Below are 16,406 nucleotides of genomic sequence, written 5' to 3' on the forward strand. Positions count from 1 at the left end.
TTTAATGCATTTCCAAAAAAAAAGCTTTTACTGTGAAAACACATACATATAAAGAAATTTTATATGTGCATCTGAGAGAACAGGTTATATATGGGAAAACATATTTCTGCCATCTAGTGTAAGAATACCGCCAGTATCTCTGAAATTCACAGTATATCCCCCTAAATGATCACACGCCTCTCCCTAAGTAACCATCAATAAGAAGCTGGAGCTACACTCTTGCTTTACAGGTTTATAAATCTACTACAGGTTCATTAATATTAATAACTTTAGCCAATTCTATAGCATTTACTATGTGACAGAGCCTAAATATTTTATTTCATTTTGTCTGTTTCTGAACACTATGTATATTGAACTATTTCACTACCGATAGTGTGCCTTTGAGATTCATTGATGTTGACCCATATAGCTGTAATCCACTCATTTTCACAGCTGTATAGTATTTCACACATGTCTATAACAATGTACCCATTTTCCTTTGGAAAAAAGTTGGGTTGCTTTTAGTTTTTTGCTAATATAAATTATGCTAATAACTATCGCACATGTCTCCTGGTACACATGTATAGGAGTTTCTCTAAGGTATATACATCTAGGAATGAAACTGCTGTGTCATAGGGCATGTGCACACTCAACTTTATAAGAATATAACAAACCATCTTCCAAAGCGATTGTACCAATTCACACTCCCACCAGTAGTCAATGAGAACTGTCAATGCTATACATCCTCACCAATATTTGGTATTGTCACTTTCTTAAATTTTTGCCTGAAGGCTGAAAGATATTTCATTGTGTTTTTAACTTGCATCTCCTTGATTACTAGGAGAGATGTACATTTTATATTATATGAAAATATATAATTAAAAATATATATTACAAAACACACACACATATATTGGGGTGCCTGGGTGGCTCAGTGGGTTGAGCCTCTGCCTTCAGCTTGGGTTGTGATCCCAGGGTCCTGGGATCAAGCCCTGCATCGGGCTCTCTGCTCGGCGGGGAGCCTGCTTCCCTTCCTCTCTCTGCCTGCCTCTCTGCCTACTTGTGATCTCTGTCAAATAAATAAATAAAATCTTAAAACACACACGCACACATATATATACATTTATGTGTATGTACGTGTCTGCCTATCTATCTCCATTTAAGTTTCCTGTTCTTTATTCTGGATATTAAAGCTTTGGTGGTTATATCTGTTGTTCTGTTGCAACATCTTCTCTGTTGGTGGCTTGTCTTTCATTTTTTATGTTGTTTATTGAGGAAAAAAGAAATTCTTAATTTCAATCTCATTAGACTTACCAATGTTACTTTATAGTTGTGTTTTTGTGCCATATATATATTTTTTCTAATATGTTTTAAAGTTCTGGCCTTTGCGTTTGATCTTCTGGAATGTGACGTATGAATCATGTTCACTCCCCTCCCCCTACAGTAAGTGGTTATCAAGCACCATTTATGGGACAGGCCATCCTTTCACCTCAGACTGTAATGTCGGCTTTGTCATACATCAGGTTTCCAAACTAAGCACAGATCTGTTTGAGCGGTCCTACTCTGGTGCACAGCTCTGTTTGCCTATCCTCATGCCAATCTAAATTGTCTTATATATTAAAAATTTAAAAATAGTCCAGTTATCTACCAGGACATGACACCCTCTCCACCCTCCTGTTCTGTATCTTGGCTATTTTGGGGCCTCTGATCTTTCTATAATAATTCTAGGATCAGCTTGTTAAGTTTTATGAAACTCTATTGGGATTTTGATTGGAATTGCATGGAATCTATAGATCAGTTTGGGAGAATTAATATCTCTAGATATTGAACCATCTAATTTACAAAAATGAAATTTCTATATATTTAAAAGTTATATTGAATATCTTTTTTAAAATTTTAATATAAATATATTTTATTAGATTTCTAGGTACCTTTTATTTTTATGCTATTCTGAATAGTTTGTGCTGGCATACAGAAATGTAGTTATTTTTGCATATAGATATTTTATTTCACAATGTTGTAAACTACCTTATCATTTCTATTAATTTTTCCTTATTTTTTTTTGTATATTCTGCGTAGATAATGATAAGACCTGTAAATGAAAACATAATCTTTCCCATCCCTTAAAACTATTCCTTTTCCTTATCTCATTACAGTGGTTAAGATTTCAAACTGTGTATATGTTGTAAGAGTAGACATCCTTAGCTTGTTCCTACTCTAAAGGAAACAAATTTATCCCTTGAATACTAATGAGGACAATGATCGGTAAATACCCTTTATCTATATTTCTGAATTTACAAACAGTAAAATTCACTCAAGTTTTAATGCATATATGCTTTTGCATAACTACCAGGATAATCAGGATACAGAACTGTTCCATCACCCCCAAAAAATGCCCTTTTAAATTTAAACACTCCCTTAAACCCCTTCCCCATACCTTGCCCTACTTATCTCTTTATCTGGCTTTTCATTGTATCCTTTGTAACACCCTTTTAAATCAGTAAATGTGTTTTAAACTAGTGAACTTTAAACTAGTAAATGCTTCCCTGAGTTTTGTGGGTTACTTTGTGAACCTGGTCAATTATTGAACCTTAGGATGGGGTCACAGGATCCCCCCCCTCACCCAACTTACAGCCATCAGTCAGAAGTACAAGTGACAATCTGGAATGTGTGAAGGCATCTGAAGCAGGGGGCAGTCTTGTGGGTCTGAGTCCTGAATCTGACTGCACTCTCTCTGGGGAGTTTGTGGCAGAACTGAGTTAAACTGCAGGACACCCAGAATTGGAAAAATGGTTGGTATGGGAAAAAACTTCCATAACTTTTGTTATCAGAAGTGTTGGGAAGAGAAACAGTGGTGTTTTTCCTTTAGTTTCTCTCGCTTAACATAATGCCTTGAGAGTCTATCACAGTAGTTTAAACCTGACGGAAAATTATAGGTTCCATTTTATTAAATATTAGTTCATTCATACTGCCTACATTCTTGAGCAGCCTCAGAAATTTTTGAGCAGCCTCAGAAATTTATCTGGGTAAATGGGAAAAGCCCAAAGATAGTGTTAATTACACTAGAACCTTATACGTGAGCTCCTGCTTCTTCGATCACTAGCAATTTTTTTTTTTTTTTTAATTCATTACAACTTCGGATACCATTTAGGTTCATAAGCTAAAACTGACATTCCTAACTGACTATGAGATAGAATCACAGGCTTGGAATAATCCTTGGAAACCATCCAGGGAGGCAGGTTAGTGCTGTGATGTACAAGGGCTCTGGTATCATACAGATCTAGATTCTGTCTGCCATTCTTAGTTAAACTCATTAACCTTTCACTGAGTTTGTTTCCTTATCAGTAAAATAGAGAAAACAAAGTAGGTATATTTCAAAGACATATGAGAAAATTAAATGAGAAAATCCATGCAGAATGAACTATGGAGTTCCAGGCACACAGGAAAAGCCCACAAACAGCAGCTGATGTCAAGTTTAGAACACCACTTTCATTTTCCAGATTATGCAAATCATCAACTGAAACGTGCCATCCTAATGGTTTAAAGATTAAAAAGTCACAACTTTGTGCATATTTTAGCTTATAACTCTTTAAGGAAGCAAACAAAAATGATTTTATTTAAACAAATATACTGTATAATTTCTCTATGTTAGATTATAATTCACCAGCCCAGGGAATGCAGAACAAAAGAAAACAAAAAACCTGAGATTTTTATCTTCCAAATATAGGAAAAGAAAATTATTAGAAAGAAAATGTAAGCTCATATGGAACTGTGGACCACAAATATTTTTAAGGTTGTCAATAAATCACTTTCTGTCAAAAACTTGAGACAATATTTTGTTCCCTCCACATGCTCCCTATCCCCCTCGCCCTGTCCCCTAAGCTACAGACGGCATGCATGAAAACTGGGCTATGTGTGAAATCTACATGGTGATCTAAATCAACATATGTCAATATAATTATTTTAAAAATCAATCACAGACTCGTACTCCTGAAACAAAAATTACATTATATGTTAATAAAAAAGATAAAAAAATAAAGTCAATGGATTTTCTTAAATAATCTATAACAAAGAGTGACTATACCTCAAGACAACTAAATGAAAGACACTTTGTTCCCAATGAGCAACACTTTGTTGTCACTGATTAAATCACTTAATTTTTAAACAAACTGTACCTCCATCAAGAGTAAGTTTTGACCTCCACTCAACAGGCAGAAATTCAACATGTGTTGCGTGGTTGGAAAAATGCCTTTCTTCTATTTTTCTTGCAGCTTCTCTCATCCTAAAGAAAACAAAATAAAAACAAAAGAAAACATTATCAAAGTAATTTCTCATATGTACTTATATGGTATAAAATATCTTTAATCATATCACTTTCACTTCTAACTTCATCCTATAATGTTTCAATCATTGTTACACTATGCAGTAATTTACAATACTAGGAAACCTGAATATTTCCCTAAATTTGTCACCTGTGATTTCAAGTATTACAAGCTTCCACCTTTTATTCTAATTGTATATATAAATCTTCAGTAGAGAGAGGACAATGAATTTCTCCCCTTCTGACATCATTCTGCTCCAAATATTAGCAAGTCATGGCCTGCCTTATTTCATCTATTCCTCCACTCCTTCTGTCCATAATATGAATTTTTAAATTTTATTTTTAAAATTAAGATACAGCAGAATTGGGTTCTTTTTCCTTTTGGTGTCAGTTGTATAGATTTGTGGTTAGCATCACAATTAAGATACAGACTAGTTCTATCATCCCCCCAAATTCTCTCACACTAAGCCTTTATAGTAGCACCCTTCTCCCATAATATTTTATTTTATTTTTTTAAAGATTTTATTTATTTATCAGAGAGAGAGAGGGGGAGAGAGCGAGCACAGGCAGACAGAATGGCAGGCAGAGGCAGAGGGAGAAGCGGGCTCCCCGCTGAGCAAGGAGCCCGATGTGGGACTCGATCCCAGGACGCTGGGATCATGACCTGAGCCGAAGGCAGCTGCTTAACCAACTGAGCCACCCAGGCGTCCCAATATTGTAAAAGCAAATCCCAGATGTCACATCATGTCACCTGTAAACTGTTTAGTAGCTATTTCTAAAACATAAGGAAAGCATAACCTATTCAGTACTATTATCACACCAAAACTTTTAACAATTTAATTTCAGCAAATAGTAGTTCAGTGGTCCCATTTTCCCAGTTGACTAGAAATGTTATTTTATAACACAAAATATATTTTTACATTTGTTCGAATTGAGCTCCAAAGAGTCCCCGTGCCTTTAAATGTGGGGATACATTCTAAGACCCTTAGTGGCTACCTGAAACTGCAGATAGTACTGAACCCTATCTATACGTTTTTTTTCCTTCCCATACACACCAATGATAGAGTTTATAAATTAGGCACAGTGAGAGCTAATAACAATAACTAATAATAGAACACTTATAATTTAATGAAAGTTATATGAATGTGGTCTATCAAAATTTTATTGCATTGTACTCATCCTTCTTGTGATGACATGAGATGATAAATTGCCTTACAGAGAGATGAAGTGAGAGGAATGATGTAGGCATTGTGACACAGTGTTAGGCTACTATCACCTGCTTCCAGATGCAGATGACACCGGATAACAGACATCACAGAGAGAGAAACTGCAGATAAGGTGGGGGACTACTGTATGTCTGTGCACTGTAGTTGGTGGATATGTCTCTTATTCATCTCTTAATCTATAGGTCCCCCTCACTCCTCTTTTAGGGGGGGATTGTTTTGTAATTTATTTTTGTCTTGTAGAGTTCATCAGGGTCTGATTTTTTTTTTTAAAGATTTTATTTATTTATTTGATAGACGGAGATCACAAGTTTGCAGAGAGGCAGGCAGAGAGAGAGGGGGAAGCAGGATCCCCGTAGAGCAGGAAGCCCGATGCGGGGCTTGATCCCAGGACTCTAGGATCATGACCTGAGCAGAAGGCAGAGGCTTTAACCCACTGAGCCACCCACGTGCCCCTGATTTTTTTTTTTTTTTAAAGATTCTATTTATTTATCTGACAGACAAAGATCACAAGTAGGCAGAAAGGCAGCAGAGAGGGGGAAGCAGGCTCCCTGCTGAGCAGAGAGCCCCATGCAGGGCTTGATCCCAGGACCCTGAGATCAAGACCAGGCTTTAACCCACTAAGCCACCCAGGCGCCCCATCAGGGTCTGATTTTTAATGACTGCCAACCTCATGGTGTTGTTTAACATGTTCTTTGTCTTCTATTTCCTGTAATTTTTTAGTGAGATATAGGGGCTTGATCACATTCAAGTTCTACTGTTTGACAAGACTACTACTTCATTAGTGCATACAATGTGGTCATCTCTTTTTGGTGACACTAGCAGTTATGATGATCATTATTTACATTGATTAATTTATTAAGATTGCATCACTCCTTATTTGTTTATAAAGCTTATACTTCTAGAAAGAGAAATTTTCTCACCTCAAATATTTGGCTGCTTTGTAGTACAACCCAATAGTTTATGAACTGAGAAAAGGAGGGTGAGTGGTTAATTCTTTCCTTTTATTAACAATTTTTTTAAAAGATTTTATTTATTTATATTACACATAGAGATCACAAGTAGGCAGAGAGGCAGGCGGCGGCGGGGGGTGGGGGGAGCAAGCTCCCGGCTGAGCAGAGAGCCCGATGCAGGGCTCAATCCCAGTACTCTGAAATCAGGACCTGAGCTGAATGAAGGCAGAGGTTTAACTCACTGAGCCACCCAGGTGTCCCTGTTCTGTTACTCTTGATTGATTTTTAAAAAAACTATGTCAGACAAACTTGCATTCCTGGGATAAATTCCACTTGGTCATAGTGTATAATCTTTACATGCTGCTGGATTCAGTTTGCTGAGGATTTTTGTGTCCATAAGGAAAATTGATTTGTGTTCATAAGAGATACTGGTCTATAGGGGTTTTTGTTTGTTTGTTTGTTTGTTTCTCCTTATGGTAGCATTTTTTTTTTTTGAAGGAAGCTTTTTTTTTTATTATTAATTCAAATGCTTTATTTTCTAAATGGTCAATGTAGATTATCTATATCTTCTTACTGATCATCAAATCAGTTTGATAGCAGGTATCTTTCTTGGAATTTGTCCATTTCATCTAGGCTATCTAATTTGTTGGCACAGCATTATACATAGTAATCCCTTATAATCCTTTTGATTTCTGTAAGGTCAGTAATTATGTCCCCTCTTTCATTCCTGATTTTAATAAACTGAATTCTCTCTTTTTTTCTTGGTCAGTCTAGCTGCAGGTTTCTTAGTTTTACCAATCTTTTCAAAGAGCCACCTCATTGCTTTACAACTGTATAGTTCCCATCATATAAACAGCCATAGTTTATCAACCAGTCTCCTACTGATGCACATTTGGGTAATTTCCCATTACACGTAATGCTGCAAAGATTAGCTTTGGGCATACATCTTTAAAAAATATTTTTGCTGGTATTATTCTTGATCCAGAAGTTAAGTTTGCTGGATCGAAAAATAAATGCATATATAATTTTGACAGACATTCCCTCATTCTCTCTTCTTCATTGCAGTTTCCCAGCAGTTTGAGAATGCCTATCACCTATAGTCTGGCTAAAGGAGAATACTGTCAAATTTTGATTTTTGCTCATCTCATGTCAATAAATGGCATCTTAGTGCAATTTTAATTTACATTTGATGAGCAAGGTTGAGCCTTTCCTTTTCTGGGAATTAGCTGTTCACCTCTTTAGGTCATTTTCCTAAAAGGTAGCCAGATATTTTTTCTTTATTTTTCGAAGTTCCCTATATACTAAGGATATTAATTGTTTATCTGTGATATAAGCTGCACATAGTTTCTCTCAGTTTGTCTTATTTTATGTTTTCGTCAACATAGCTTTTTTGGGGAAAATATTTATCAATATTTTTCCTTATTGTTTCTGGATCAAGTCATAGTTAGGATAGTTTTCTCTATTCCTAAAGTGTAAAAGAATTCAAACTCTCCTCAATTCCACCTTTTAAATGCATAGTACTTGTATGACTTCATTTCTTACATTTAAATGTGATCCAATAAAAATTTATCTGAGTGTGAGAAAAGGACCCAATTTTATTTTTTTTTTCCTACGGTTATCTAGCTATCCTACTACTATTTGTTTAAAAAGTCTATCTCCATTTCTAATATACTTTAAAAGGCATTATTTACAATATGATTACATTTTATTGATTATATAGCCCCAAAGTTGCCTTTAAAAATGTCTAAATACATTGTAGGTTGCCAAAAGGAAAATCTGCTTCCTTTAACAATACTGAAAATAAATGATAGCCAAAACTTCAGACTTGAAGGCATGACCTCTTTCATTACCCAGAGTCTAAAAGTTCCTTTTTTGTTTTATTTCTTTTACAGCAGATAGTCCAATAAGGGTTATAAATGCATTTTTAAGTTTCTTTGCCATCTTTTCAAATGTTTAGTTTTAACAGTATGAGAATGTATAAGACCATATTTTAAGATTTTTAATATTACTCTACTCACATATTTATGTTTGATGACTGTATAGTTCTTACGTATTTCATTTTGACATAATAATTAGAATTATCTGATCAAATATGTCAAAACTGATAGAGTTGAGGAACCCTGACTGAGCTATAAACTCAGGAAAACACTTCATTTTCATATAATACTGTCCTTTTCTCTAGTAAACTTCCACAGTCCTGCACTCCACAGGATCATTATCCTACTTCTCAAATAGTCACACGTGTAGATAATGATTAGGCAAGCAGGTATATCTTTTAAATCGCTTGGTTGTAATTAACTGGAATGACTCAAAAAAAGGAAAGAAAAAAAGATGAAAAAAGATTGTAGGGAATGGAGGAAGGGGAAAAGGAGAAGGAAAGAAGAGGAAGAAGAGAGCTGTGTAGGAGGGAGGAAGGGAGAGAGAAAGACTGGTCATGTCCCCAGATTTGCCTTACTAAAAATGGTAGAACATTTCCAAAATGTATAGGTCTTGACTACATGAGAAACACTGAGACTAATGGAGGGTGGAGGAAAAAACAAAACAGGAATGTAATATAAGCTATGAAGACTGACAGAAGTTAGGGTGGCTTGGCAGTATCTGACAAAGTTTTTAAAAGCTGAACTGTATTTTTACGTTGATCAACATCAGTTGACATTTTTTTAAGAGGTGTTACAATAAAAGGTGAAACAAAACTCAACATAGCACTATTATAGAGATGTTGATGAGGACAAAGCTCCTGGTATCCCACAGTATGTGCTCTAAAGGACTTAAGAAACACATTTATTTGAAGCCTCAGAACCAGATCAAGTGTGCTCTGAACCAACAACTGTTTGTTTTCATCACATAAATATGATTAGATTTTTTTTTTTTAAATTTCAAGTAGGCTCCATGCCCAACATGAGGCTTGAACTCATAACCCTGAGATCAAGAGATGCATGCTCTACAGACTGAGCCAGGCAGAAAGCCCTGATTAGATTTTTCTTAATAATGGCTGCTAGGTTAGAGCCAAATTTGTGGTGGAAACTTTTTTTAAAAAAGATTTTATTTATTTATCTGACATATCACAAGTAGGCAGAGCAGCAGGCAGGAGATCATGACCTGAGCTGAAGGCAGAGGCTTAACCCACTGAGCCACCCAGGCGCTCCTGTGGTGGAATCTTTAACCCTAACATTTCTCTTCAACACAGTCCTTAACATTTTTCATCACACACAAACATCCTCCACCCCCATGTTGGACTTTTTAGAATAAAGATGAATATAAATAAATTAATGGGGTAAATAATATACCTGGCGTGTTGGTAAAATATCCACTGTTGTTTGTGTAAAATTTAGAGTTTGGTTTCCCCCGGTAGTAATTAAATGGCCAGGTTAAACTGCTGATGGGCAATTTAAATGATTCTTAGTTTTTTTCATAATTATGCAACTTCACAATTATTCTCAGTTTCTGCAGTTCAAACAGTAAGATAAAAACTGAAAAGAGCCCTTTTCTTTGCGTTCAACCTTAGTTTAATGTAAATTAGTAAGTTAAAAACACTTTCTTGTCCTTCATCTTCTCCATGCTGTGGAAGAAAAAGAATTCAAATATCATCGTTATTACCATCGTCTGGACACAATCACTCTCAAAATTTGGTCCAGAAATTCCATCCATAAAGTAAGAGATATTAGAGTAGCTGGCACTGAAGAAACAGGTGGTGGAATGATTACACTCTGTTATACCCCAGACAAAAGTTTGGATTCTAGACTAGAGGGAGAATGTATTCATCAAAGGACTCACATGGCTGTATTTTTGATAATTCTTCCTTGGTCCATTTTCTGCCCAATGCCATGCACGACAAATACAATATGGGTTGTCTGTGATGGCTTGTCTTCTAATGTGGCTTCTTCTACATAACCTCTATGAAGTCTGGTCCCACTACTTGATGCTGTAGAAAAATTGTGGTTCTAAGTTTACTATTTATTCCAGATATAGCATTTTGACAATATATTGAAAGAAATAATAAAGTAAAAGGAATATTAAGAAAAAATTTCACTGGAGTGGGTGGGGATGAAATTTGTAAGAAGATGTATCTTGACTGGCTCAGATATAATGGACATGATGCCAAAGCCAGAAACAACAGGAAAAAAGAAAAGGAAGGAGGGAACGATAGAACACACAAAAAATTTTTTAAAATTTCTCTATCAAAAAAATACCATGAAGCAAAGATACAAGGTGAATGACAGACTGGGAAAAATTTTGCAGTATATGTGCAAAACTAGTTAATTACTAAGGTACAAAAGAGAGTTTACTAACCAAAAAGTGAAAAGACAACCATTCAAATAGCAAAATGGGCAAAACATACAAGGTAATTCACAAAACAAATACAAATGACTAGTAAACATAATGAAGATATTCAAGCACATCTGTTACCAAAGAAGTCACAACAAAAGATGGAATAGCAAAAAAGATTAATATCAGACTTAACAAAAATTTCTGAAAAATGTATTAGTAATGCTCTCACATCTTTCTCAGGTACCATTTCCTCTTTTCTTCCCTTTAGTCACACTTCTTGAAAAAGTTGTCTCATCTCACTGCCTCCATTCTTCACCTACCTAAACTTCAACCCACACCAATCTGTCTTCTGCCCTCTCAATCTATCCAAATCACCAATGACTTCCATTTCACTAAATCCAACATAAAATTTTAGTTTTCACCTTCAATTGCCATGTTTTACTTCACATCACTGCCTGAGGTTTGATTGCTGCTGTGTTTCTAGACGTATAAAAGATATTTATTTATTTATTTATTTTTAAGATTTTTATTAATTTATTTGACTGACAAATCACAAGTAGGCAGAGAGGCAGGCAGAGAGAGAGAGAGGAGAAAGCAGGCTCCCCGCTGAGCAGAGAGCCCGATGTGGGGCTTGATCTCAGGACCCTGGAATCATGACCTGAACCGAAGGCAGAGGCCTTAACCCACTGAGCCACCCAGGCACCCCTACAAGATATTTATTAATCTTGTCAGATCATTCTAACTATATTACCACTGATGAATACATGTGAACTCAATCGCCTTAATAAAAGTTTCATTTAACGGGGCAGTAACTGTCATTAAATTTAAGGCATTTTTAAAATATACTAAAAATAGAATATGAATAGTCTATTTTGAATGTAAGAAAAAGAGATTCTTTCAAAATTTTGACAAATTGTAGTAATATTTAACAATTACCTTTAGAAAATCCCAGTTTTTGGGTCACTGTCCTTGCAATTTTAGATGTTGTTGCATCACTATAAAGATACACTTCATCCATACTGTGCCAGTCCACGTGATTTCGACTCAACTTGAAACTATGAACAGCTGTTGCAAAAAGGAAAAATTAATGTTAAGGTTGCACATTTGTGTGAAGAATTATAATACACAGATTTTTGAATCAGTATTTTAACTCTGTTTAATAAAAAACTGTTTTGCTGAAAACACATATTGATGTGAAGCAAGTAATGGACAGGGACTTTATTTTATAAATGATAAACCATGCTATAGGGAATATCAACTTGTTTCAACGACATGGAATAACTGGCTTAACCACCATAATTTTAATGTGTAACATGTAGTCAATATGTTGTGATTATTAGAGAACTGCTTTCCCACGTGATATGCCCATTTCTTAGGTCTAAGGGATAATATATACCTTCATGAACGTCCTCAATATCTTTGACACAGAAACTCAAGTTTTCTTTCTTCTACAGATTTTATTTTTGGATCTGTGAAAATTTCACTCAGTGCAAGACAAAACAAGACTAGAGGAGAACAATTATCTTTAACTGGGATGAGAACAACCTAATTGATTAGAATATAGGATAGTTCTGAAATGGATATAAAAACCAATTATCACTGGATATTGCTTACCATAACAGAAATCCAAAGCTGAAAGATGTTTTAATAAGATATCAAAAAAATACTGAAGAAGTATTTTCTACTATGATGTTCAAATCAGTATGGTTATTGCATTTCTATAACTAAGGTATGCCTGGTGAAAATAAGCTCTAAGGAAAAAAATAAACAAACCTTTGTGCTCAAGGAATACATAAGTTCTCTGTGGCAGCTACAATGTCTTGTACCACATTTTGTACCACTGGCACCAGCGTCCTAGCACAGTGCCTGACATGTGTCACAAATTCAGTAATGTTTGTGGAAGCAGTGGATTAAGAACTGTCATAACATATTCATGCATTCGTAACTTGATAATTATACTCAGATGGCTTTAAACTTTCCTTTCTGTATCTCTGGTATAGAGGTGAGAAAAATCCACATACCCATCTTCAGAAAACTAAGCACCTTAAAATTGCTATCCCTGATTTATTTAAAAACAAAAACAAAAACAAAAAAACCTTTTTAAGCAACCCAAAGGTACAAAGAGATTCAGTGACTTCCCACAAAGCTGATTACCAGCAGAGTCTAACTACTCTGATTTGAAGATGAATTGAAAATAACCTGAAGTTTAAATATGAAAGGTTATATAGCCGTGATCAAGATCTAAGATCGTAAGTCATTTTTATGAAAACCTAGTCCCTACTAAAAACACATAGAAAAGTAAATCATTTCAGGGAAATTATTCTTAGTTATGTGATAAATGTAATTTCAAAAATCTATGAAAAACCAATTTATATTTCACTTATCTGTCAGGATGTATTTTACTAACATTGAATACAGACCTAGATGCAATTAATGTAACAAACATTAATAATGTTCAATCAAAAAAAAAAACCCCAAAACCAGTAACAATGTACAAACTCAGCTTTTCTTATAAAAGAGCTTTTTGTAAATTAGAAAAATCTTTTGCAAGAGTTTAATAATTATTTACTTTTCTATGTCTGATCCAAACCACTATTTTATTAAAACATTTTTATCTAAAGTTTCTAAGCTACATCTTTGTTAAAATAGTTTTGAGTCACATATGCTTAAAACATTGAAACTATAGGACGAAGATATTGAGAATAGTGTTGAAGCCAACAAAATTTTGTTCCTTCTCAAAATCATCCACAAACCGCCTTAAAGTAAAACCTCTTAGTATTGGGTGAATATCCCTTTACTGGACTACACACATTATTTAGAAATGTTTATGTTGCTTATAATTAGGTAACTCTAAGCAAAATAGCACAATGGACACATTTCTAAAAAACTAAAAACTTCTATGCTTTAAATGCTGAATACTATAAGCCAGGGAGAAATAACTACATGGAGAAATAAAACTACAATTACTGTACCTTGAGAACGCTTTCGTTTAAGACCTGCCGCATCTGTACTCTCCTTATATCCTCTCCATTTGAACAGAGAAGGGAGGGAGAAGGGAGGGAGGTGGTAGACAACTAAGAAAGCAAAAACACTGAGCTTCAAAGTAAATTTTAAATGAGGTTTGCCATTTTGCCTTTTTGTTTTATTAACTTTAAAAGATGAGTTGTATTTGACAAACATTATTCTAAATGCTTTATTTATATAACTTCTAATTAAAAACCAGTAAAGCAAAACATTAGGTTAATAATGTTTATCAAATAGATGCTCTACTTTTATTGAAAGAAAAAAAGGCAAATGATACCTAAAATTTATCAGTTAAAGACAACTATGTGATCATCATATTTAATGCCTTTACACAGATAGAATAAAAAATAGGTCTGGTATTTTTGTATGCATAAGGGATATATAAACCCATCTTCACAATACTAAGGTTATTTACTTTCACCAAATTAGCTGACAGCTGGTGTCCAAATTAAGAAGGCAATAAGTAACATTTTAGACATTTAATGCAGTTTTCCTGAGAAAATATCACAATATACATTCCACTAGATGCCTTCTATTACTGAAGTATATAATGGAAGCTTCCCACAGAAACAAAATACTCTTTTCACAACTCTGTTCAAGCTGTGAAAAGAATTTTAAAATGAAACTTTTGCCAAAATAAATAAAATTGGAAGCTTTTTAACTGGTTAGTGATAAAATAATGAACATTAGTAATAAATGATGAAAAAAGTCACTAGAAAAATGCATGCTGTGACATCTTTAAACATGAAACAGACAACATAAAACCAGACATAAACTTGATTTTTGGCAAATCAGTAGACAACCTTGAAGTCAACATTTTCCCTGTTGAACATTGCTAGTTACATATCAGTAAATTTCTTTACATTTTAAATAAGCATTTAAAAAAAATCCACTTGAAATTGAACCTTATAAGTTTTTTTTTCTTTTCCTCCTCCTATTCTTCTTCTTCTTCTTCTTCTTCTTCTTTGTTTTTAAATAAAGCAGTTTCTTAACAGTTCAGGAAATGAACCACAGAACCTTTATGACTTCGTTCAAATTTATGTTCTAAAACATTTGCCTTTTCATCCTCACTCCCTTCTACAATAATGTGACATTCAAAGGTTAAATACTGCTCAAATATGGGTATATTTAATTCCTGTTGAGCAGTATTAGATACATTTTAAAAATCTGTTGTATGTATAGATGAAGCATATTCAAAGATTTGTGCAATAAAGGTAACTGAGAAATGTTCACAAGGCACTTAATAATTACAACTATCTGTAATTAGATAGCGACAAACTAGAATTTAAAAGCTGGGTGGTAACATTAAGATTATAAAAACATTTCATTGTTACAGAGAGGTAGAAAATGACAACTGAAGCAATTTTCTTCACTGAAAAAGTTTCTTTTCAAAGGTGCCTTCTGGTTAGTTATTGAGGAGTAGAAGTACCACTTGCAGGAAACATTTTTAAACAAAAAAATTCATTAGGAAAAAGCTAAATATCAAAGTAGATCAAATTGGCATAAATTTGAGACTTTACTATTCAAAGAAACAAAATCTAGGTTTTATATATCCACTAGTAAAACTAACATGAACCAAATCTATATTTATCAAAAGAAAACTAAAATAATAAAAAAAAAAGACATTAGTAAAAATGTATGCTGTGACATTTGGTAAGCATGGAACAGCCAACATAAAGCCAGACATAGACTTGATATTTGGCAAATCAGTAGATAACCCTGAAATCAACATTTTCCCTATTAAATATTGCTGGTTATAAACCAATATAAAATGTCTTTACATTTTAAATAAGCAATTATTTATAAATCCACTTGAAATACATAGGGACCTTTGACTATACTTCAAAATTATATAAACACTTTCAGAAAGCTACTCAAGATATAAAAAAGAAAGGCTTTTCTTTCAAAAGGAACTGTATGATTTAGGGATTAAAAAAGACAAATATCCCAACTTACTAAAAATAGAAAAGCATATTTGTTTAAAACATTTTCTTTTTTTAAAAGATTCTATTTATTTATTTATTTATTTGACAGAGAGAGAGAGAGAGAGAGCACAAATAGGCAGAGTGGAAGGCAGAGAGAGAGAGGGAGAAGCAGGCTCCCCACTGAGCGACTTAATTCCAGGACCATGGGATCATGACCTGAGCTGAAGGCAGGTGCTTAACTGACTGAGCCACCCAGACGCCTCTATTCAAAATAGTTTCACAAAATCAAATAGGCAAGGTTCTTTATACCTTCCTCTCAAATCAAATTCTTATTTTCACTTGAAAGTCACTTGCTCTATTTGTCATAATATCTCACAGCATAGTTAGAAAGCTTAATGTTTTTCAACCCAAAGGACAGAATTAGTGGTAGTACCGTGAGCACAAGAGAGACAGAAAGTATTACTATCAATTCAACAGGGATCCCCATTAAATGAAATTCACATGCTAAAAAGCATTAGTGAATTTTTCCCCCTAAAATGTGAAGTTTTAGTTAGGAATTTTTATGTTAGCAAACATATGTATAAACTCAAAATGTTAACTTATTAAATGCTAACATTTAATTAAAATGTTATTTTATATACCAAAGCCTTACATAGCAATGAAGATTTAAGGCATTAAAACATTTCTAATAAACTTCCATAGTAATTCTTCT

The 16,406-nt window shown here is 34.1% G+C and overlaps 1 protein-coding gene across 6 annotated transcripts in view; it reads right to left on the reverse strand.

Moving 5' to 3' along the window:
- DDHD1 (DDHD domain containing 1) overlaps positions 1-16,406 on the reverse strand; it is an 83,087-nt gene that overhangs the window by 31,091 nt on the left and 35,590 nt on the right. For 4 of the 6 annotated variants that reach the window (XM_059373232.1, XM_059373230.1, XM_059373231.1 and 1 more), the window contains 3 exons: positions 11,682-11,810; positions 10,251-10,398; positions 4,155-4,261 (listed from right to left, as the gene is read on the reverse strand). In XM_059373232.1, the coding sequence (XP_059229215.1) occupies positions 4,155-4,261; positions 10,251-10,398; positions 11,682-11,810 (384 nt within the window). Of the gene's footprint in view, positions 1-4,154; positions 4,262-10,250; positions 10,399-11,681; positions 11,811-13,717; positions 13,820-16,406 lie in introns of all 6 variants that reach the window. The other 2 variants (XM_059373228.1, XM_059373226.1) reach the window with 1 other exon arrangement.

The sequence above is a fragment of the Mustela nigripes genome, chromosome 13 (genome assembly GCF_022355385.1).
Source record: "Mustela nigripes isolate SB6536 chromosome 13, MUSNIG.SB6536, whole genome shotgun sequence".
NCBI classification, from domain to species: Eukaryota; Metazoa; Chordata; class Mammalia; order Carnivora; family Mustelidae; genus Mustela; species Mustela nigripes.